The sequence below is a fragment of the Panicum hallii genome, chromosome 4 (assembly GCF_002211085.1).
Source record: "Panicum hallii strain FIL2 chromosome 4, PHallii_v3.1, whole genome shotgun sequence".
Classification (NCBI taxonomy): domain Eukaryota; kingdom Viridiplantae; phylum Streptophyta; class Magnoliopsida; order Poales; family Poaceae; genus Panicum; species Panicum hallii.
In genome coordinates, this window is record NC_038045.1 from 52,440,000 (window position 1) to 52,458,227 (window position 18,228).

The 18,228-nt window shown below is 50.1% G+C and overlaps 4 protein-coding genes across 4 annotated transcripts; 2 read left to right on the forward strand and 2 right to left on the reverse strand.

Moving 5' to 3' along the window:
* Positions 1 to 7,781: 7,781 nt before the first annotated feature.
* LOC112888883 (haloacid dehalogenase-like hydrolase domain-containing protein Sgpp) lies at positions 7,782 to 9,920 on the forward strand. Its single transcript, XM_025955251.1, has 5 exons — positions 7,782 to 8,008; positions 8,509 to 8,617; positions 8,714 to 8,868; positions 9,125 to 9,386; positions 9,469 to 9,920. Exons 1-5 carry the CDS (start codon positions 7,971 to 7,973, stop codon positions 9,661 to 9,663), a joined length of 759 nt encoding a protein of 252 aa, XP_025811036.1. The 5' UTR covers positions 7,782 to 7,970; the 3' UTR covers positions 9,664 to 9,920.
* Positions 9,921 to 10,106: 186 nt separating this feature from the next.
* LOC112888884 (haloacid dehalogenase-like hydrolase domain-containing protein Sgpp) lies at positions 10,107 to 11,403 on the forward strand. Its single transcript, XM_025955252.1, has 2 exons — positions 10,107 to 10,401; positions 10,523 to 11,403. Exons 1-2 carry the CDS (start codon positions 10,394 to 10,396, stop codon positions 11,232 to 11,234), a joined length of 720 nt encoding a protein of 239 aa, XP_025811037.1. The 5' UTR covers positions 10,107 to 10,393; the 3' UTR covers positions 11,235 to 11,403.
* On the reverse strand, positions 11,288 to 15,794 carry LOC112888882 (cell division control protein 48 homolog C). Its single transcript, XM_025955250.1, has 10 exons — positions 14,983 to 15,794; positions 13,621 to 14,234; positions 13,238 to 13,390; positions 12,929 to 13,045; positions 12,735 to 12,839; positions 12,481 to 12,546; positions 12,299 to 12,363; positions 12,015 to 12,216; positions 11,695 to 11,838; positions 11,288 to 11,582 (listed from the first exon to the last, which is right to left on the reverse strand). Exons 1-10 carry the CDS (start codon positions 15,758 to 15,760, stop codon positions 11,535 to 11,537), a joined length of 2,292 nt encoding a protein of 763 aa, XP_025811035.1. The 5' UTR covers positions 15,761 to 15,794; the 3' UTR covers positions 11,288 to 11,534.
* A 1,328-nt stretch (positions 15,795 to 17,122) lies between these two features.
* LOC112890835 (pectinesterase inhibitor 12-like) lies at positions 17,123 to 18,120 on the reverse strand. Its single transcript, XM_025957701.1, has one exon. The coding sequence runs from the start codon at positions 18,036 to 18,038 to the stop codon at positions 17,448 to 17,450; it is 591 nt and encodes a 196-aa protein (XP_025813486.1). The 5' UTR covers positions 18,039 to 18,120; the 3' UTR covers positions 17,123 to 17,447.
* Positions 18,121 to 18,228: the final 108 nt, after the last annotated feature.

The window sequence follows — 18,228 nt, forward strand, 5'->3', positions numbered from 1 at the left end:
GAATAGTGTCATGTTAGTTGTAATCCTGTTGCACGTGTGTGTGTGTTAGCTGAATAAGCCACCTCGTTGGTGAGGGTGAGCGAGTCTGTAGGAGCTCATGCGCATGGCGACATGCAGAGCGGGTTCTTAGGAGGTGCGCGGCATGGAAGCTGAACGTGGGATGGCACGTTCGAGTAGCGGCCGGCCGTAGCTGTAGGGAGTCAGTTTGAGTCTTTGTTTTTCCTTTATATTCAGCAATTCACAGAAGAAAACGCTGTCTGTTAGCAGCCCAAAAGTCTCTGTTTTTCTCCTGTTCTTCTTCCACCTGTGAGCCCGAGTGATCTTGGGTGAACGCCGGCGGCGGGAGCTCGCTGGGTTCTCCAACAATTGGTATCAGAGATAGGCTAGGGGTGTGCTGGTGCATGTTCTACGGCGGATCGGTGAGCCCACCTCGACAGCCGGCGAACAAGAAGCAAGTGGTCCCGCGGCGGAGTGCGACGGCGACGCTCATGGCGGGCGACGGGAAGAAGACACCTCCCAGCTCACCGAAGAAACCTGGCTCAGGCAAGGGTGACGGCGGAGTTGGTGGCAGCGGGAAGGAGGAGGTCGTGCGCGTCGTCCGGGAGCTTGGCGGAGGCACGGCTACCTGGCCGATGTTGACCAAGACCAACTACACGCAATGGTCACTGGTCATGAAGCTGAAGATGAAGGCACGCCATCTGTGGCAGGCAATCGAGCCCGGCGGCGTGTCGGAGCATGAGGATTGCCAGGCGCTCGACGCGATCACGAGCGTCGTGCCAATGGAGATGGTGGCGTCGTTGGCGGCGAAGCAGACCGCGCTGGAGGCGTGGAACGCGGTGGGGGACCGGCGGATCGGCAGCGAGCAGGTCCAGAAGACGGAGGCGCAACGTCTTCTCCGGCAATTCGAGAACATGCGTTTCACCGACGGCGAGGGCGTGGATGACTTCACGCTCCGACTCCAGAACCTCGTCGCCGCACTGGAAACGGTGGGGGAGACGATTCCGCCACGGAGAGTGGTGGAGAAGCTCCTTCGAGTCGTTCCCAAGTCCCTGCGTCAGGTGGCCATTGCGATTCAGGTCACGGCGAACCTGGCGACGCTGACGCTGGAGGACGCCAGCGGGCGGCTACGTGCGGCGGAGGAGTGCGAGGCCGAGGATGATGGGCCACCGCCGCCACGCGCCGACGTCAAGCTGTACCTCACGCGGGAGCAGTGGTAGGCGCAATCGCGGCAGAGAGGTGAGGGCTTCTCCTCCGGATCCAAGTCCGGGAATCGCCGGGGGCGCCCGCGGCGAGCCCTGTCTGGCGGCGGCTCGAGCGGTGGTTTAGGCCAGAAGATTGGGGCGGACCAATGCCGAAGGTGCGGGAAGACGGGCCACTGGGCCCGGGAGTGCCCGACAAAGCCCAAGAACCAGGCGGCCCATGTGGCCCAGGCGGAGCAAGAAGAGGGAACGCTGCTGATGGCGAGGGTGAGTTCAATCCAGATTCCATTCCCCTCTCCTGCAGCGCAGGTCAACGCGCCGTCGCCGGCGACGAAGAAGCCGGAGGCTGGAGGCCCTGTGCGGCTCGTGGAGGCGAAGGTCTTCGCGCAGCTCGACGGTGATGGATCCGTCGACAACACCCTCTGGTACCTCGACACAGGCGCGACCAACCACATGTCTGGCTCGCACGCCGTCTTCTTCGAGCTCGATAGCGGCGTCATTGGCACGGTGCGGTTCGGGGACGTCTCGGTCGTCAAGATTGAGGGGCGGGGGACGGTGCTGTTCTCCTGCAAGAACAGGGAGCACCGCCAGCTCAACGGGGTCTACTTCATCCCGCGCCTCGACACCAACCTCATCAGCGTGGGGCAGATGGACGAGGAGGGCTACGACATCCACATCAAACACGGGGTGATGCGGATCCGCGACGAACAGAGGCGCCTTCTTGCTCGGGTGCGGCGCTCCCCTAGTCGCCTGTACACCATCCGGCTCGAGATTACCCGCCCAGTGTGCCTGGCGACGCGGCGGGTGTATGATGCTTGGCGCTGGCACCAGCGGTTCGGCCACATCAGTTTTCAGGTGCTTCGGAGACTCGAGAAAGGCAACATGGTGCGCGGGCTGCCGCACATTGATCATGTCGATCAAGTGTGCGATAGCTGCTTGGCCGGGAACCAGAGGAGGAGCTCTTTCCCGGGGCAGGCGCGGCGCAGAGCGGAAGGCGTCCTCGACTTGGTGCACGGTGACATCTGCGGGCCCATCGCGCCAACGACACCAAGCGGGAATCACTACTTCTTACTGCTGGTAGACGACATGAGCAGGTTCATGTGGCTCTGTCTTCTTGCAAGCAAGGATCAAGCGCAGGCAGCGATCCGGCGGTACAAGGCGGCGGCGGAGGTGGAATCAGGCCGCAAGCTGAAGGTGCTGCGCACCGACCGGGGTGGGGAGTTCACCTCGGTGGAATTCGGGGCCTACTGCGCGGAGGAGGGTGTCCAGCGGCAGCTCACGGCCCCCTACTCTCCGCAACAGAATTGGGTCGTGGAGCGCCGAAACCAGACGGTGGTCAGCATGGCAAGAAGCATGATGAAGGCGAAGGCACTCCCGGGCGCGTTTTGGGGCGACGCTGTCAACACGGCGGTGTACATCCTCAACAGATCGCCGACACGCAGCCTCTTTGGCAAGACGCCCTACAAGGCCTGGCACGGCGAGCGTCCCGCGGTGAGTTTCCTCCGCACCTTCGGTTGTATTGCTCATGTGAAGAACACGAAGCCCCATCTGACGAAGCTCGAGGACCGGAGCACGCCGATGATCTTCGTCGGCTATGAGGCGGGATCCAAGGCTTACAGGGTGTACAACCCTGTGAATGGGCGCGTAAGCGTGACACGCGACGTCGTGTTCGATGAGGACGCCCAGTGGGACTGGGGCGGGGAAGCTGGGGGAGAGCAGGACGGCGGCGCGGAGGTGTTCACCGTCGAGTTCCCGGTCTACACCGAGCCTGCAGGAGGGAGTCCTGCAGCCGCGAACTCCCCGCCCGCGGTCACGACGCCATCGACAGCAGGGGCGCCCACGACACCGCCAGCGCCCACGATGTCGCCCACGGCTACACCGATCGCGACGCACGCGTCGCCCGAGCCTGTCGAGTTCGCGACGCCACCAAGCAACCTCCACGACGCACTGGACGCCGACCACGACGACGGAGCCCCAGTGCGGTTCCGCAAGCTCGACAACATGTTGGGGCCCAAGTCTCCGCCGGGGCTGGCACCCCGTGTGCTGGACGGCGGGGAGCTGCTGTTTGCGTCGGCGGAGGAGCCAGCGTCTTTCAAGGAGGCGGAGAAGGAGGAGTGCTGGAGGCATGCCATGGAGGTGGAGATGCAGTCGATCGAGGAGAACAAGACCTGGAGCCTCGTCGACCTTCCACCCGGCCACAAGCCGATTGGCCTGAAGTGGGTTTTCAAGGTTAAGAGGGACGAGCACGGCGCGATCGTGAAGCACAAGGCACGTCTGGTGGCCAAGGGATATGTGCAGCGCCCAGGTATAGATTTCACTGAAGTTTTTGCACCAGTAGCTCGATTGGAGTCTGTTCGGGTTTTGCTGGCTGTGGCTGCTCAAGAGGGATGGGAGGTACATCACATGGACGTAAAGAGCGCATTCCTAAACGGAGATCTGCAGGAGGAGGTGTACGTTGAACAACCTGCAGGTTTTGTTGCTCAAGGTGCAGAGCACAAGGTGTTGAAACTGAAGAAGGCGCTTTATGGTATGAGACAGGCACCCAGGGCCTGGAACGACAAGCTAGATAGCACAATGCTGTCACTTGATTTCTAGAAGAGTGAAGCTGAGCATGGAGTTTACATCCGTGGTACAGGTGAGGCAAGGCTTATTGTTGGGGTGTATGTGGATGATCTGATCATCACAGGTTGCTCTGGAATTAACAAGTTCAAGGCAGAAATGAGAAAGAAGTTCAGTATGAGTGATCTGGGATTATTGTCATACTATCTTGGCCTTGAAGTTCAGCAGACTGAGGAGGGGATCAAGATTGGACAGGCTGCTTATGCTGCAAAGCTAATTGAAAGAAGTGGTCCGTCAAATTGCAATGTGTGTGCAGTTCCCATGGAGTCAAGGCTGAAGTTGAGCAAGGAAAGTGAGTGCCCACCAGTTGATGCTACAGAGTATAGAAGCTTAGTGGGAGGGCTCAGGTATCTGATGAATACAAGGCCAGACATCACCTTTGCAGTCAACTATGTGAGCAGGTTTTTGGAGGAGCCTAAGGAGGATCACAGGGCAGCTGTGAAACACCTGCTCAGGTATGTGGCTGGGACACTGGATCTGGGTGTGTTCTACAGAAGAGGAAAGAAAGATGGTCATCAGCTGATTGGCTATAGTGATAGTGATTATGCTGGTGACATTGATGATAGGAAAAGCACTAGTGGGATGCTGTATTGTCTTGGTTCAAGTCCAATTACATGGAACTCAGGGAAGCAAAAGGTGGTGGCATTATCATCTTGTGAGGCTGAGTACATAGCTGCAGCATATTGTGCTTGTCAGGGAGTTTGGCTAGCTCGGTTGCTGAAAGATCTGGTTGGAGGCAAGCCTGAAGCGCCAATACTCAGGGTTGATAACAAATCAGCCATTGACTTGGCTAAGAATCCTGTCCACCATGAAAGGAGCAAACATATAGAGATCAAATTTCACTATATCAGGAAGTGTGTGGAGGATGGGAAGATCTGTCTGAAGCAAGTGTCTACCGGTGACCAGCTTGCAGACATCATGACAAAATCACTTGCTCGCGTCAAGTTCCAGGAGCTACGCGATAGAGTCGATGTTGTCAATGTAAAACAGAAGCAACAGGCTTAGGAGGAGAATGTTAGTTGTAATCCTGTTGCACGTGTGTGTGTGTTAGCTGAATAAGCCACCTCGTTGGTGAGGGTGAGCGAGTCTGTAGGAGCTCATGCGCATGGCGACATGCAGAGCGGGTTCTTAGGAGGTGCGCGGCATGGAAGCTGAACGTGGGATGGCACGTTCGAGTAGCGGCCGGCCGTAGCTGTAGGGAGTCAGTTTGAGTCTTTGTTTTTCCTTTATATTCAGTAATTCACAGAAGAAAACGCTGTCTGTTAGCAACCCAAAAGTCTCTGTTTTTCTCCTGTTCTTCTTGCACCTATGAGCCCGAGTGATCTTGGGTGAACGCCGGCGGCGGGAGCTCGCTGGGTTCTCCAACATCTTGCTGTCGGAAGCAACCCGTGGCCAGCCAGGATACCAGCCATCATTTTTCAGCAATGACCAAGAAATCGTCACAAGTGGTACGGGGTTTGTCACCCCTAATCGTCACAAGTGTTTGCAAGTGGCATGTGGTGACTGGTGAGAGAGACTGATCAAAGTGAACAGAGAGATGGAGTAGAAGCTTGGCGGGCAAGATATGATGCATGGCAGATAGCTAGAGTAACATGCACGCACCATTATTCATTTTACAACATGCATTCATTCCCAGCCTTCCTTCCTTCCCACTGAGGTCACCCCGGATTGGAATGAATCCAAGCCCAAGAGAGAACGCGTCTTCGGTTAAGCCCGGTCGGGATTCTTCCTAGACATTAGTCATCTGTAGTCAACCAAAATGCCATATTCAGTTCAGTACAAGTAATTTCCAACCTAGACATTAGTCATCTGTAGTCAACCAAAATGACTAGCAACCTAACTGCTTTCCTGCTTAGTCCCATTTGACCTGCTGCTTGCTTCAGAACTGGTGTCAAATGGTTAGTGATATGGCTTCTGAAATTAGAAATGGGTGTTCATATGAACAATGCGAGTAGGCTATTTGCTGAATTATTGAACATTGCATTTTAATTTCTTGTGCACCTGTATGTTTCTGACTTAACATCTCTTTGCTGAATTATATGTTCAGACTTACATTAGCATCTAGAAGCCTCTTCTAATCTAAACAGTCTACTTTGCAGATTATCTCAGCACCGGTTCGAGTAGGAGAAGACGAACCTCTGCCATCCTTGGGATCCTGTACTCTCCCCAAGAGGTACTTTCTATTGAAAGTCTGAACCATGTTATTAACTGAGTAGGGTATGGGTGTTGGACTCTTGGGGGCATATTTTTCTATCCTGCTTTTGTTCTTGGACAGAATTACAATTGTGTCTCCCTTGTTTCTAAAACTAGTATCCTAGCATGGAGTACTAGAATCGAATCGTTTGCTTGCAGCTGATATGTTAACTGCTTAGTTACCTTTTGATTTTGTATTGGCTATTGAATATGCTTGTTTCTTATGTTTCTCCTCAGGGTGGTGTTTAGGATCAAGGGGGAAAAAGGTGGCAAAAATCAGAATTGAAGTAGACTGGCATCAGATTTCTTTGCCAAGCTCCCAGAGCAGAAGCTGCAACCTGTATTCTTATGTGAAGAAGAATTGCTATAACTCCTTTCCCCCCTGTCTAAATTTCTGCTGTTATTGTTAATCTTCAATTTGGGGTTGAAGCAATGCCGTGTGAACAAATCTGTCAGATCTCGAACCTGCTATTGCTATAGCGCTTTGAACAATTTCTGCTTGCTGGCAGATTGGTTTTATGTACTTCTGTATGTATGGTTAGAGAATGGAGTGGAAACATCAGTACATGTTTTGTTCAAATCTCAGTAGTCAGTACACTAGTGCTGTGAAAGATTGTTACCGTAATATGTTCCTGGTGCTCGTAGCTGAACTGTTCTTCAGTTCAGTCAGTTTCATTTGCTGTTGTCTGAAGTACTGAACTTGCTTGTATATATCTGAATTTTCAGTCAGTTACTCGGTTTCATTTGCTCATATCAAAATTTTCAATCAATTTCATTCCCCTGTATTAACCGAATGATGGCTTGAAGAGAGGGATTAGGGGAAGGAAGGGATTGGATCCCCAAGGGGGTTGGGTGACATGGGAGGGATTCACCCAATCCCTGCCTGTATTAGATCCCCCTGTGGATTAAACCCATGCCTGCCGAACAAAGCTGATTGCTTACTTCCAAATTCACCGCAATTATATACATACTCCACATTGCATGCCTTTCAAATTTGTAACTCCAACGTACTCTCCATGTAATTTCAGCTAGCTAGTCATATGCTGTTCTTTTTTTTCCCTTCATTCTAGCTACTAGTAATCGTAGATTGATTTCTTCCCTATGAATGAAAGTAGCTGATGATGAGTCACTGAGTACAAATTCCTTTACCCTCAAACATCGATCTACTACTAGCTTGGAATAGATTATAGAAGAATCCACCGGCTCGGCTGTCGGCTCCACAGCCAAAGGCCAAAGCCAACAATGGCCTCCCGCAAGGTGAAGAAGACGGGGACCAAGGCCAAGAAACTGCCCCCGCTCCCGGCGCTCCACCTGGTCACCGCCCAGTGGGCGCTCTGCTTCGCCTGCCTCTACGCCGCCGTCGCCTTCCGCGCCATCAACCACCCCTGCCGCCACGGCGACAGGGCCTCGAGCTACCGCCGAGGCCAGCGCCCTGGTCACGGACCTGCTCGCCTTCCTGGCCCTCCTCATCGGAGGCCAGGAGGATTTGCACTGGCTTGCTTGCCTTTGTCTATGGAGCTGCACCATCTTGCCGTTGAAGATCAAAACTTTTATTTTGGCCACAGTTTCAAGGTGGAATGCAATCAGCCCGCAGTTTCTCTTCCAAAAGAAAAAGTAAAATAAAATAAAATAAATCTGCGATGAAGTTTAGTATAGAAAAAGAAAGAAAAGACAAGCTGGTGGGCCCAGGGAGCAGCAGGCCCAAGCGAAATGAAGCGGCCGCTGCTGGGCCACACCACACAGAAAGAAACAGGGGAGAGGGAGGGAGATCCAAACAAACAAATTTCCTGGGGTCCAAAGGCCACTTCTATAAAAACTCACGCAGATTCGCGAAACCCATCGGCGCTGCTGCTCCTCGATCGACAGAGGGAGCTCGCTCATCTCTCTCGCCCCCCGCCGGCCGGTCTTCTCGCCCGGGGGCCCTCCCTCCGGATCCTGGATCGATCGCCTGCTCTGCGCATGGCGGCTCCCACTGCCAACGGCAATCCCACTGTCAGGTATCACTTCTTATCTTTCTTTTCTTTCCTCCAGGAAGCAAAGCATAAGCATCTCGCGATCTGCTTGTTCCCGAACTGCGATCCGTCATGCAGACGCCCATGTTGTGAGTTTCCATAGACCAAAACCATAGCATAGCTCAAAGTCCCCTCCAAACCAGAATTATCCTAATAGGAGGCAACGCTTTTCGTGATCGATGTTGGTATACAAGCTCAAAAGATCCGTGTTACATTAGTGCAGTAGGAGCTAACGCTTTTATTGATCCATCTTGTATCGATCTTGTAATAGAGATCTTGCAAAATTAGGGCGTGTTTTACACAGGAAATTGCATTGTTCTACTTCTACCCATTGTATACATGCCAAATTGCCAACTGAATCTCTACTGAAACTGCCGAGTTGCACGAACACAGTCCTAGTCCTAATAGGGGAATTAGTCGCGCTTTGAGATTTTCCATTCAGTGTTGGTGGCTGGCGACTGATCGATGCTGTCAATCGTTTGCAGCTCTCTTGCAACAACTGTTCCGGTTCAGGCAGTTCTGTTTGATATTGATGGAACTCTCTGCGATTCAGACCCACTCCATCATGTGGCTTTCCAAGAGTTGCTTCTTGAGGTATCGATTTCTCAATCAGACTGCAGTACGTTCTTTCGCTCACTTTTACTCTAAGCAACAAGCTGTGATCGAAAACATGGCTTTATGCATACACAGATTGGGTACAACAATGGCGTGCCGATAGATGATGAGTTCTTCATCAAAAATATTGCTGGAAGGAGTGATGCTGAGGCTGCCCAGAATTTGTTCCCAGACTGGGAGCTTGAGAAGGGGCTCAAGTTCCTAGCGGAGAAGGATGCTAAATACAGAAGGTACAATACTGTGCTCCTGCTCCTAGTTTTCAGAAAGCTGAATAATTCAGAGTTTGCAGCGGCACTGGGTACTGGGTACTATACTAGGCTGTGGAGGGTTCCGTTCTCTCTTATGACGTCCACTCACCAATGACTTATTTTTGCTTCTTTTTTATTTGCTGTATACCTTGCATCATTACATTTGAGAACTGGTACTTAGTTACAAACTTACAACTTGATGGGCCACTGAATATTTCTAGTTGTTCCTTTCCTTCAGTTTGGCAAAAGAGCGCTTGGAACATGTGAAAGGCCTTGGGAAAGTGGTTCAGTGGGTCAAGGATCACGGCTACAAGCGTGCAGCAGTTACCAACGCCCCTAGGATTAACGCAGAGCTCATGATCTCACTCCTTGGCCTCTCGGACTTCTTCCAGGCCATTATTATCGGAGGTGAATGTGAGCAGCCGAAGCCTGCCCCATACCCGTACCTGAAGGCCCTCAAGGAGCTTCAGGTTTCTGCAGAACACACCTTCATCTTTGAGGTAAATCAACACTGGTGCCTTGAATTCGCTGGAGCTCTTCTGATCTGCTTGGATTCGTACTAATGAGAGATTCTTGTTGCAGGATTCTGCTTCTGGCATACGTGCTGGTGTTGCAGCAGGAATGCCTGTCGTCGCCGTGGCGACGAGGAACCCTGAGAAATCCCTTCTGGAAGCAGGAGCCAGCTTGCTGATCAAGGACTATGAGGACCCCAAGCTCTGGGCTGCGCTTGAGGAGATCGACAGAGAGGAAGCTAAGCTAAAGAAGGCCAGCGCATGAGATGAGATGACGATGAACAGTTGATTAGATTTATTAGCAAATTAATTTTACCCCGTGTTGCAGCTGAAGGAACGGCAAAGGGCTCAATTGGGTATATTTTGACCTTCTAGTTTGGTATTGTTTTTTTTTCTTGATGAATTGAGACCAAATAAGAACTCAGAAATCTTGCCGTGGGTGGTTATGATTGTTTGATGGATGGGACTCGCTCCGTGAAAATGACAAATCTGGTGGGTCTTGTTGTGTACCATCTCTGAATACTGACTTGTTGCATCCACTCTTGACTTGGTGATCTGAAAGAAAGATGGCAATTCCTTCTACTCTTGATTTTGAATTCCATTCATTCATCAAATTAATCGTTGTTTTCTTAAGATTTTTAATTCTAGCCGTGGTTATGGATACCGTTCTTTATTTAAAGAAAGACTGTGCTATGGAAACCGTGTTGAAAGTGCGTGCTTTCTGGTGCTATGCAGCATAAACTGGAGTCAGAGTCAAAAAAAAATTATGAACGCCTTTTCAAAAGGCAGGCAGGTCAAAAAGAAAAAAAAATTGTGAGGCACACGATGGAATGGCATGGGACTAGGGGAGGTGTGTAAAATGAGATGATGACTGCCGGTGCCACCAACCGCGCCAACGAATCCTCACCAACCAAACCCTCTTCCTCCTAGTTTCTTATATATAAAATGGCCAGACAGCATCATCAGCAAGCTCACCAGTTTCTTCAGAGGAAGCCATGGCAAGGTAACCCCGATGCACGAATTCAGTCAAATTTCTCCAAAATTTCAAAATACTTTGTCGTCCTTTTTTCCTCTCTGGAACCAACATTCCAGGTGACATTTGCTGTTGTCTGAATGGTTTGCAGCGCGATCGGCAGAGTCGCTTCCCTGGAAGCCGTCTTGTTCGACATCGACGGGACGATGGCCATCTCCGACCCCTTCCACCACCGGGCCACCTCCGAGATGCTCATCAAGGTGGGCTACAACGATGGCGTGCCCATCACGCACGAGTTCGGCATGACGCACATGGCCGGCCGGAGCAACGAGCAGATCGGCCAGTTCCTGTTCCCGGGCTGGGACCAGGGCAGGCTCGATGCCTTCTTCGCCGAGAAGGAGGCGCTCTTCGCCAGGTACGCCGGCGAGGGGCTCAAGGAGATCGCCGGCCTGACCGCGCTGTGCCGGTGGGCCAGCGAGCGCGGGCTCAAGCGCGCGGCGGTGACCAACGCGCCCAGGGCCAACGCCGAGCTCATGATCTCCATCCTCGGCCTCTCCGACTTCTTCCAGCTCGTCGTCACCGGCGAGGACTGCGAGCGCTCCAAGCCCTTCCCGGACCCCTACCTCAGGGCGCTCGACCTGCTCGGCGCCTCGCCGGGCCACACCCTCGTCTTCGAGGACTCCCCCATCGGGGTGCAGGCCGGCGTTGCGGCCGGTATGCCGGTGATTGCCATCGCCGACGAGAGCCGGGAGGGCAAGCTCCTCGCCGTCGGCGCCTCGCTCGTCATCAGGGACTACAGGGATCCAAAGCTGTGGGCCGAACTGGGCAAATTGGACACCACCAGGCCTCGGGAAAGCTGCTGAGGCCAATGGAGTAGTGCTGCATAGCAATAGCAGAGCACGACACTGAAAATCAATTTCTTGCTATATTTCATTTCACGCAAAACTGTCATTAATGTATGATGTACCTTTAAGGTCATACAAAGTTGCCCGTAGGCCAAGCCGGTAGAAATAAGCAAGAACAAAATTGATAGCTCTTTGTTCCCTATGTTAACACGAGCTTATCCACTTCAGTGTCGTGTACTCCCTGCAGCCATCGTCGACTACAAGCGGAAAACATGGTACAGGCATATACATACACCAAAACAGAGACATGGTGATCCATCAGCTTGACGAGTATCTCTTTGACAATGCCTCGTAATGTCTAATTTGCTGCAATCAAGAAGAACGAGATCAAAGGGTGAAATAAGCGAGGGTAGGACAACGGTGAGCAGAAAGATTAGCATTGACACTAGGATCCTGTAGAATCAGCATTTGCCCACACCTGTTCAGATACTGATGGCTTAACCTTTGATAGAGCACGTTCGAAGTGTGACAGCTCAATCAAAGAAGAGGAACTCATTGACGATATCCCGTTGTCAAGGAATTCCAATCTCTCTTCCAATGCTGCCATCGCTGCTTCATTGACCTGACGAAAGAAACATAAGAGCACTCTTACGTCAGATTGAATTCATCAGCTAGACAGCTACTCATCCCAAAGCAAAACACTCATAATAGGAGGGGGAATGAAGACTACGATACGCAAAATAAGGCACTAGTGCTTCGGACAAGTTAACAAAAGTTCAATGAAATCACAGAAATTACCAGTGATGCTAGGTCAGCCCCAGTGAGATTGTTGCATTCCTCACGATGTGCCAGTGCAGCCAAATCGACATCAGATGAGATGGGCTTGCTTCGAGCATGTGCTTTTAATATTGAGACCCGCTCTTCTGCACCAGGTAAAGGTACAAAATGTTTCTTCCCAAATCTACCAGGCCGTAGAACAGCATCATCTATCACATCAATTCTGTAAAAGAGGGTCTGCAGATATCAACCATCCATTCTGGGTTAAATATGAAAAACTAGGCCTGTCACCTTCTGAAGGTTACCTGTTTGTAGCTCCTATCACATAGACACCTTGCCGTTGATCAGCACCATCAAGTTCAATAAGTAACTGAAAACAGAAGAATCAGAATTACACAGAACAGAAAAACAACATAAAGGAAAAGAACATGTTAGAGAATACTGTTTTCTGAATAGGCAGGTTGTACAAACTGTACAATATTCAAACCTGATTTAGGAGACGTTCAACAACCCATCCTCCCTCTTTCCCTCTCTTTGTTGTTAAAGCATCTACCTGCCACATCATATTGGATTAAAACTTGAACACTGTATACCAAGAGAAACAGCTTCCCCACTGAGACAATAAAGTTACTTGACTGCAAAGTACAAATGCAGCTAACACCCAGAATTTATTTCAAGTGATTAATCCAAGCTCTCCTCAACATAATGTATTATATGGCAAGGCTACACATGCTCTCTTACCTCATCGAAAAATAAGATGCATGGGGAATTTGTGCGTGCCCGAGTGAATATTTTCCTCACTTCTGATTCACTTTCCCCAACGTACTTGTTCAATAGCTCAGGCCCCTAAAGAATCATAAAAGAAATACCTTAGAACTAGTTTGTATGATTTCGAAAAAGTGAAGTCAAAATATGGAAATCCAAATGTCATGTACCTTGATATGAATAAAATTAGCCCCTGCCTCATGGGCCACTGCTTTTGCTATTAGTGTTTTCCCACAGCCTGGAGGTCCAAACAACAGGAAGCCAGCTTGCATATTCACTCCAAACACCTTGAAAGACAAAAAACAAAGAGGACATGAAAACCAAGTGTAAACAATAGTCGACATGTAAAAGTATAAAAAAAAAGTAAACATCATGGCTGCCTATGAACTTATGTATATTAAAACGCACTCTTACTTTAAGGCGTCAATCACAGTAGTCAATAGAACACTAGATAAAAGAAAGTACAATTCAGTATTCACCTCATAATCTTCAGGATGCTTGATACATCGAATAATGCAGCGGTCAAACTCTTTCCTCAATGAATCAAGACCTCCAACATCATCCCATGTGACATCAGGGACAGATGAAAACCCTTCTCTTCTCAAGGATGGTTGAACCATTTTGGTTGCTTCCTTCAGCAAGTGAAATGAAGACATATATTCAAAACGGTAATCAATAGGAATCTGATATAAAAATCTAATGACAGAAGAAAACTGGGAGGAGGAAATATGCCCATATATCAAAATGCAAAAGCTTTAGGGGATAATGTGATCGAACTGTAATCCAAATGTAGCTTACACTGGATGAAACTAACACAGAATTCTTGGACATGCGCTATACATGGAAAAGGTGCAAACCTTACCTCAAAGTCGTCCATTGTAATATGTAGGCCCTCCACCTCACCGGCATCCCAAGGTTGTCTCCACCAGTCATGCTTGCTATTTCCATCATGATTACGACAGTACTGAGCTCTTCTTTCATCAATTATTCTCTTCATTGCTAGATTGCCTGCTTTGTCCACTAACGCCTTCAGGTCAGCACCAACAAAACCTGGTGTGGCCCTAGCTATCTTGAACAAGTCAAATTCGCCTTCAAGTCGGAGATTCTGAGTAAGCATCTTCAGTATCTGTTTTCGTGCATTCTCATCTGGAACACCAAGAGATATCTCTCGATCAAACCTTCCCGGCCGCCGCAGAGCTTGATCCACAGCATCAGGCCTATTCGTGGCTCCAATGACAATAACATAACCAGGTTTCTTTTCAGATGATTCTGCGTCCAAATCACTGCTGCCCGATCCAATATTCTGGTGGAATTGATCCATGCATGTCATTAATTGAGTAACTATCCGTCGCTCCATCTCTCGTTGCAGATTCTCCCTCTTAGATGCAATTGCATCTATTTCATCAATGAATACAATCGAGGGAGCAGTCCTATAGGCCTTCTGAAACAAGCCCCTGATGTTTTCCTCAGAAGCTCCTGCAAGAACATGTGCATTATGAGGTGAGCTTCCGCATGATTCCTGACAGAGAATTCAATCTGTGTGTAGGAATGTATGTGAAACACAAAGAAAATATATACTCTCATTTGTTGGTTAGCCACAAGTTGTTTTGAAAATTGTTGATCATATATGAACCTTTCAGCACCTATTTAGTATGTCACGATTTCATGACTGCTAGCCAGGCTTGGCATGTGTTAGAGCCTTGTTAACTGAGCACTACACTGATATTACAGGAAGGTCCATCCATATACGGGAAAGTGCATAAATAGAGCTCATCCATTTTATTAGTTCCTGATTGTACAAACTATTACTCTATTAGCAACACAACCTTCTAAACTATGTTTGGTATGTCGAACACACGTCGTTCAGGGCACAAATTATTGATTTTACATTTTAACTGATGATGTCTATTCTAACAAAAGGATATAGGCACCACCTATTCGTGTTTCAGCGATTTCAGGTTCCAAGTGAAATACAGTTTGCAGCTTAAGAAGGAATGGCAGAAATGTGTACATTCGCACCAATTGAACACAAATAGCAACATATTTCACATTCCAGCAGCTATGGCATGGGAATCTCTTTGCCAAGCAAAGATTAACAGTATTCATTGGCCACGTTTTAACTACTCTCTGGCAGTATCAAACATGATCAGTGGATAAATCTTATGTGTCCAAACAAAGCATCCGAGTTTTCCCCAATTTTGATGTGAGGAATGAGAAAACATACCAGATACCCCAGATACGACCTCCGGGGCTGAGATCTTGTAGAATGGCACACCAGTCTCATTGGCAATGGCATGCGCAAGGGTGGTCTTTCCGCAACCAGGCGGTCCGTGTAGCAGCAGCCCAGCGACAGGCCTAACCCCAAGGCGCTGCGGCAGCTCCGGATGGCACAAGGGCACGACCACTTCCATCATCAGCTCCTCTATCACCGCCTCCATCCCACCGAGATCGGCGAACCTCGGCCCCTTCTCCCCTCTGACGATTCCTTCAGAGGCCGCGGCGTCCGGCTTAGCATCTCCGCCGGCGCCCCCGTCGGACGTGATGAGGCGGCGCGCCTTCTCTGCGGTCACCTCAATCTCCAGCTGCTGCTGGTTAGCGGCGGGGTTCCGCTTGGGCGTCTGCGCACGCACGGCGTACTGGGAGCGGAGCGAGGAATTGAAGTCGAAGGCGGGGGACGGTGGCGGGTGTGCGGCCTCGTCGGAGACGGAGGTGGAGGAGGAGGTCGTGGCGTGGGCGTCGTGGCGGCGACGGGATGCGGAGGAGCCGGAGGAGGAGGATGAGGGGGAGGGTATCGAGGAGAGGACGCGGCGGACCAAGGCGATGAAGGGGTCGAGCTTCTGGCGGCGGAACTCGGGGTGGTGGATGCGGAGGGTGTCGGCGACGTCCTCGGCGGAGGCGCCGGCGCCGGCTAGGCCGCCGTTTAATATGTAGAGGCGGAGCTTCCGCCCTAAGGGCGGCAATCTGGAGGGGCCAGCGCCGCCGTGACGCGGGCGCTTCGCCATCGGTGGACGGCGGCTAGGGTTTTGGTCGCGGGTTGGCTTGGGCAGTAGCAGCAAGGAAGAAGAAGAGCGAGCTCTCTTCCCTTTCCGTATGTCGTGGGCTGCCTTGGGCGGCCCATGTACCCATCGCTTCGGTGGGCCTGGGCCGGGCTGCTAATCCCCTTCTCGTTAGAAAAAGTTATTTTTACCTAAACTTTTAGACGAATCCACATTTCCTCCTGACAGTAAAACCGTCCACCTGGATTTCTTGGACTCGCAATACCGGACACATGACCTTTTTATCTAATTTCTGTCAGTGATTTTACTTTTTTTCTTTTATATTTATTTTGACTGAAACTTTAAAAAATTATATTAAATTAGAAAAATCATAAAATGAAAAATTCAATTTTGTTGGACTCCACATGAGTAGATATGCGCAATGAATATATGATATGATATAATTTAGTAAAAATTTATTATACTTTTAGATATATACTTTTCTATAATTAATTCATAGGTACAGTTTACGTGGTCTAATTATGGTAAAATTTTTATAGTGGATTAATCATTATATATATACTTGAGTTGTAGTAAAAAATTCATGCTCATTTAATCATGTATGCTTGAGCAACTAAAGAGTCTCTGATATAGCTTGGAATTTAGTTACTCAAGCAAAAATGATCAAATGATCATGAAATTTTTACTACATCTGAGGAATATAATGATTAGCCCATCATAATTGGACCACGAAAACTGTATGTATGAATTAATTATAGAAAAGTATATATCTAAAAGTATAATAACTTTTTTGCTAAATTATTTTATATCATATGTTCACTGCATAGATCTACTCATGTAGAGTCCAACAAAATTGAATTTTTCATTTTATAATTTTTTATGATTTACTATGATTTTTTAAAATTCAGCCAAAATAAACTTAAAAGAAAAAAAGAGCAAAACCGCTAAGAGAAACCAGTCAAAGAGATCATATATCCGGTATCGCGAGTCTAAAAAGTCCAGGCAGACGATTTCATTATCAAAGGAGAAAATGCGGACTCGTCCTAAAATTCAGGAAGGGAAAAAAGACTTTTTCCTCCAGATTATGTCAGGTTAAATCAGCCAACATTTTTATTGCATCTCTGAGATTATGCGCTAACTTTCCTCTAGCGTGCCTGGGCAAATAAAAATTTTATTTCTTTATGAAACATGCTTAAACACACATCCTTTATGAATGCATGCACGCATACCCCACATACCCCTTTATGAATATATTTGAGAGACTGGAATGACAGATCTCGAGATTTAGAAAGTTACCGCATCCCTCACTATGGACGAGTATGGTAAGTATATTTGGGTTTATGCTAAATAGGGAGTTTAGGCATGCCAAGGCTATTCAACATGTACGAGTGGCAGCAGTGTCATGCATGGCCTCCATCTGTCTCTTTCTTCCCATCCCTTTCTTTGCCCTATAGCTAACATACACCTCCAAATGCATGCATATCAAAACCAAAAAGAAGTGAAAAGAAGGGGGGAAATAAAGATTAGCAACAGCCAAACAAATACTAGGCATACAAGATCGATCACATATGTAATTAATTAATTAATGTTGGAGAGGAGAGGACTCCGAGCTAGACTTCTGATGGCTTGGCCGCAGCAAGCCATGGCGGCAATGGCGTTCGTGCTGTGTTCATGATCGAATCGACAATGGCGATCAGGCGACGATGCCGCTGGTGAGGCCGAGTGCGACCATCGCCATGCGGCCGTACTCCCTGTCGTGGGTGGCGACGGGGACGCGCTCCTCGCCCTTCCACACGTCCTCGCAGCTCTCGGAGGCGCCCAGCGCCGCGGCCAGCTGCTGCGAGGCCTTGCCGTAGATGCGCGCGCGGAGGTTGTCCAGCGCGTCGCGCAGCACGTCGGCGGCGGCGTCGTAGAGCTCCCGGCAGTGGTGCAGCCGCGCGCGCGCGTGCGGCGACTCCTCCACCTCGTTCAGGTCCTCCATCCTCGCCCCCGTCGTCGCCGCGTGGTCCACGGCCATCCGCGCCGCCAGAACCGCCAGGTTGTGCAGGTCCGCGGCGTCGCGGCTCCGGGCGTCCGACGCCAGCGACGACACGCAGTGCTCGTAGCTCACGCCCGCGCTCGCGCTCGCCGCCTTCTGGCACGCCTCCTCGATGCTCATCACCGTCGCCGCCTGCGCGCGGCACGGCGCCGCGGCGGTGGCCAGGAGGAGGACCGCGGCGGCCAGCAGGGAGAGCGTGGCAGGCGGCGCGCGCGCCACGGCGGCGGTGCTCCGGCGTTCTTGCATTGCTTCTTCTATTGCTTCGATTGATCCTGCTTGCTTGTGTGCAAAACCGCCGCTCTTTTATCGCCTAGATGGTGGGCAAGAGCCGTGAGGTCAGGAATTGTTCACGGAGGGGATGACACAAGTGTCCGATGCAGAGACTTTGGTTGAACCATTCTAAGAGCGACGCGTTGCTATTCTTGAACAGAGCGAG

Excerpts from the sequence above, each read along its gene's own strand:
- LOC112888882 (XM_025955250.1), bottom strand. The coding sequence starts at position 15,760 with ATGGCGAAGCGCCCGCGTCACGGCGGCGCTGGCCCCTCCAGATTGCCG. Across the intron at positions 13,046-13,237 it reads AGCATCCTGAAGATTATGAG|GTGTTTGGAGTGAATATGCA; the intron begins GTGAATACTGAA and ends TTGTCTTTCAAG. Across the intron at positions 12,364-12,480 it reads TTGAACGTCTCCTAAATCAG|TTACTTATTGAACTTGATGG; the intron begins GTTTGAATATTG and ends TTCTGTTTTCAG.
- LOC112890835 (XM_025957701.1), bottom strand. The coding sequence starts at position 18,038 with ATGCAAGAACGCCGGAGCACCGCCGCCGTGGCGCGCGCGCCGCCTGCC.
- LOC112888883 (XM_025955251.1), top strand. The coding sequence starts at position 7,971 with ATGGCGGCTCCCACTGCCAACGGCAATCCCACTGTCAG. Across the intron at positions 8,618-8,713 it reads TCCAAGAGTTGCTTCTTGAG|ATTGGGTACAACAATGGCGT; the intron begins GTATCGATTTCT and ends ATGCATACACAG. Across the intron at positions 8,869-9,124 it reads AAGGATGCTAAATACAGAAG|TTTGGCAAAAGAGCGCTTGG; the intron begins GTACAATACTGT and ends CCTTTCCTTCAG.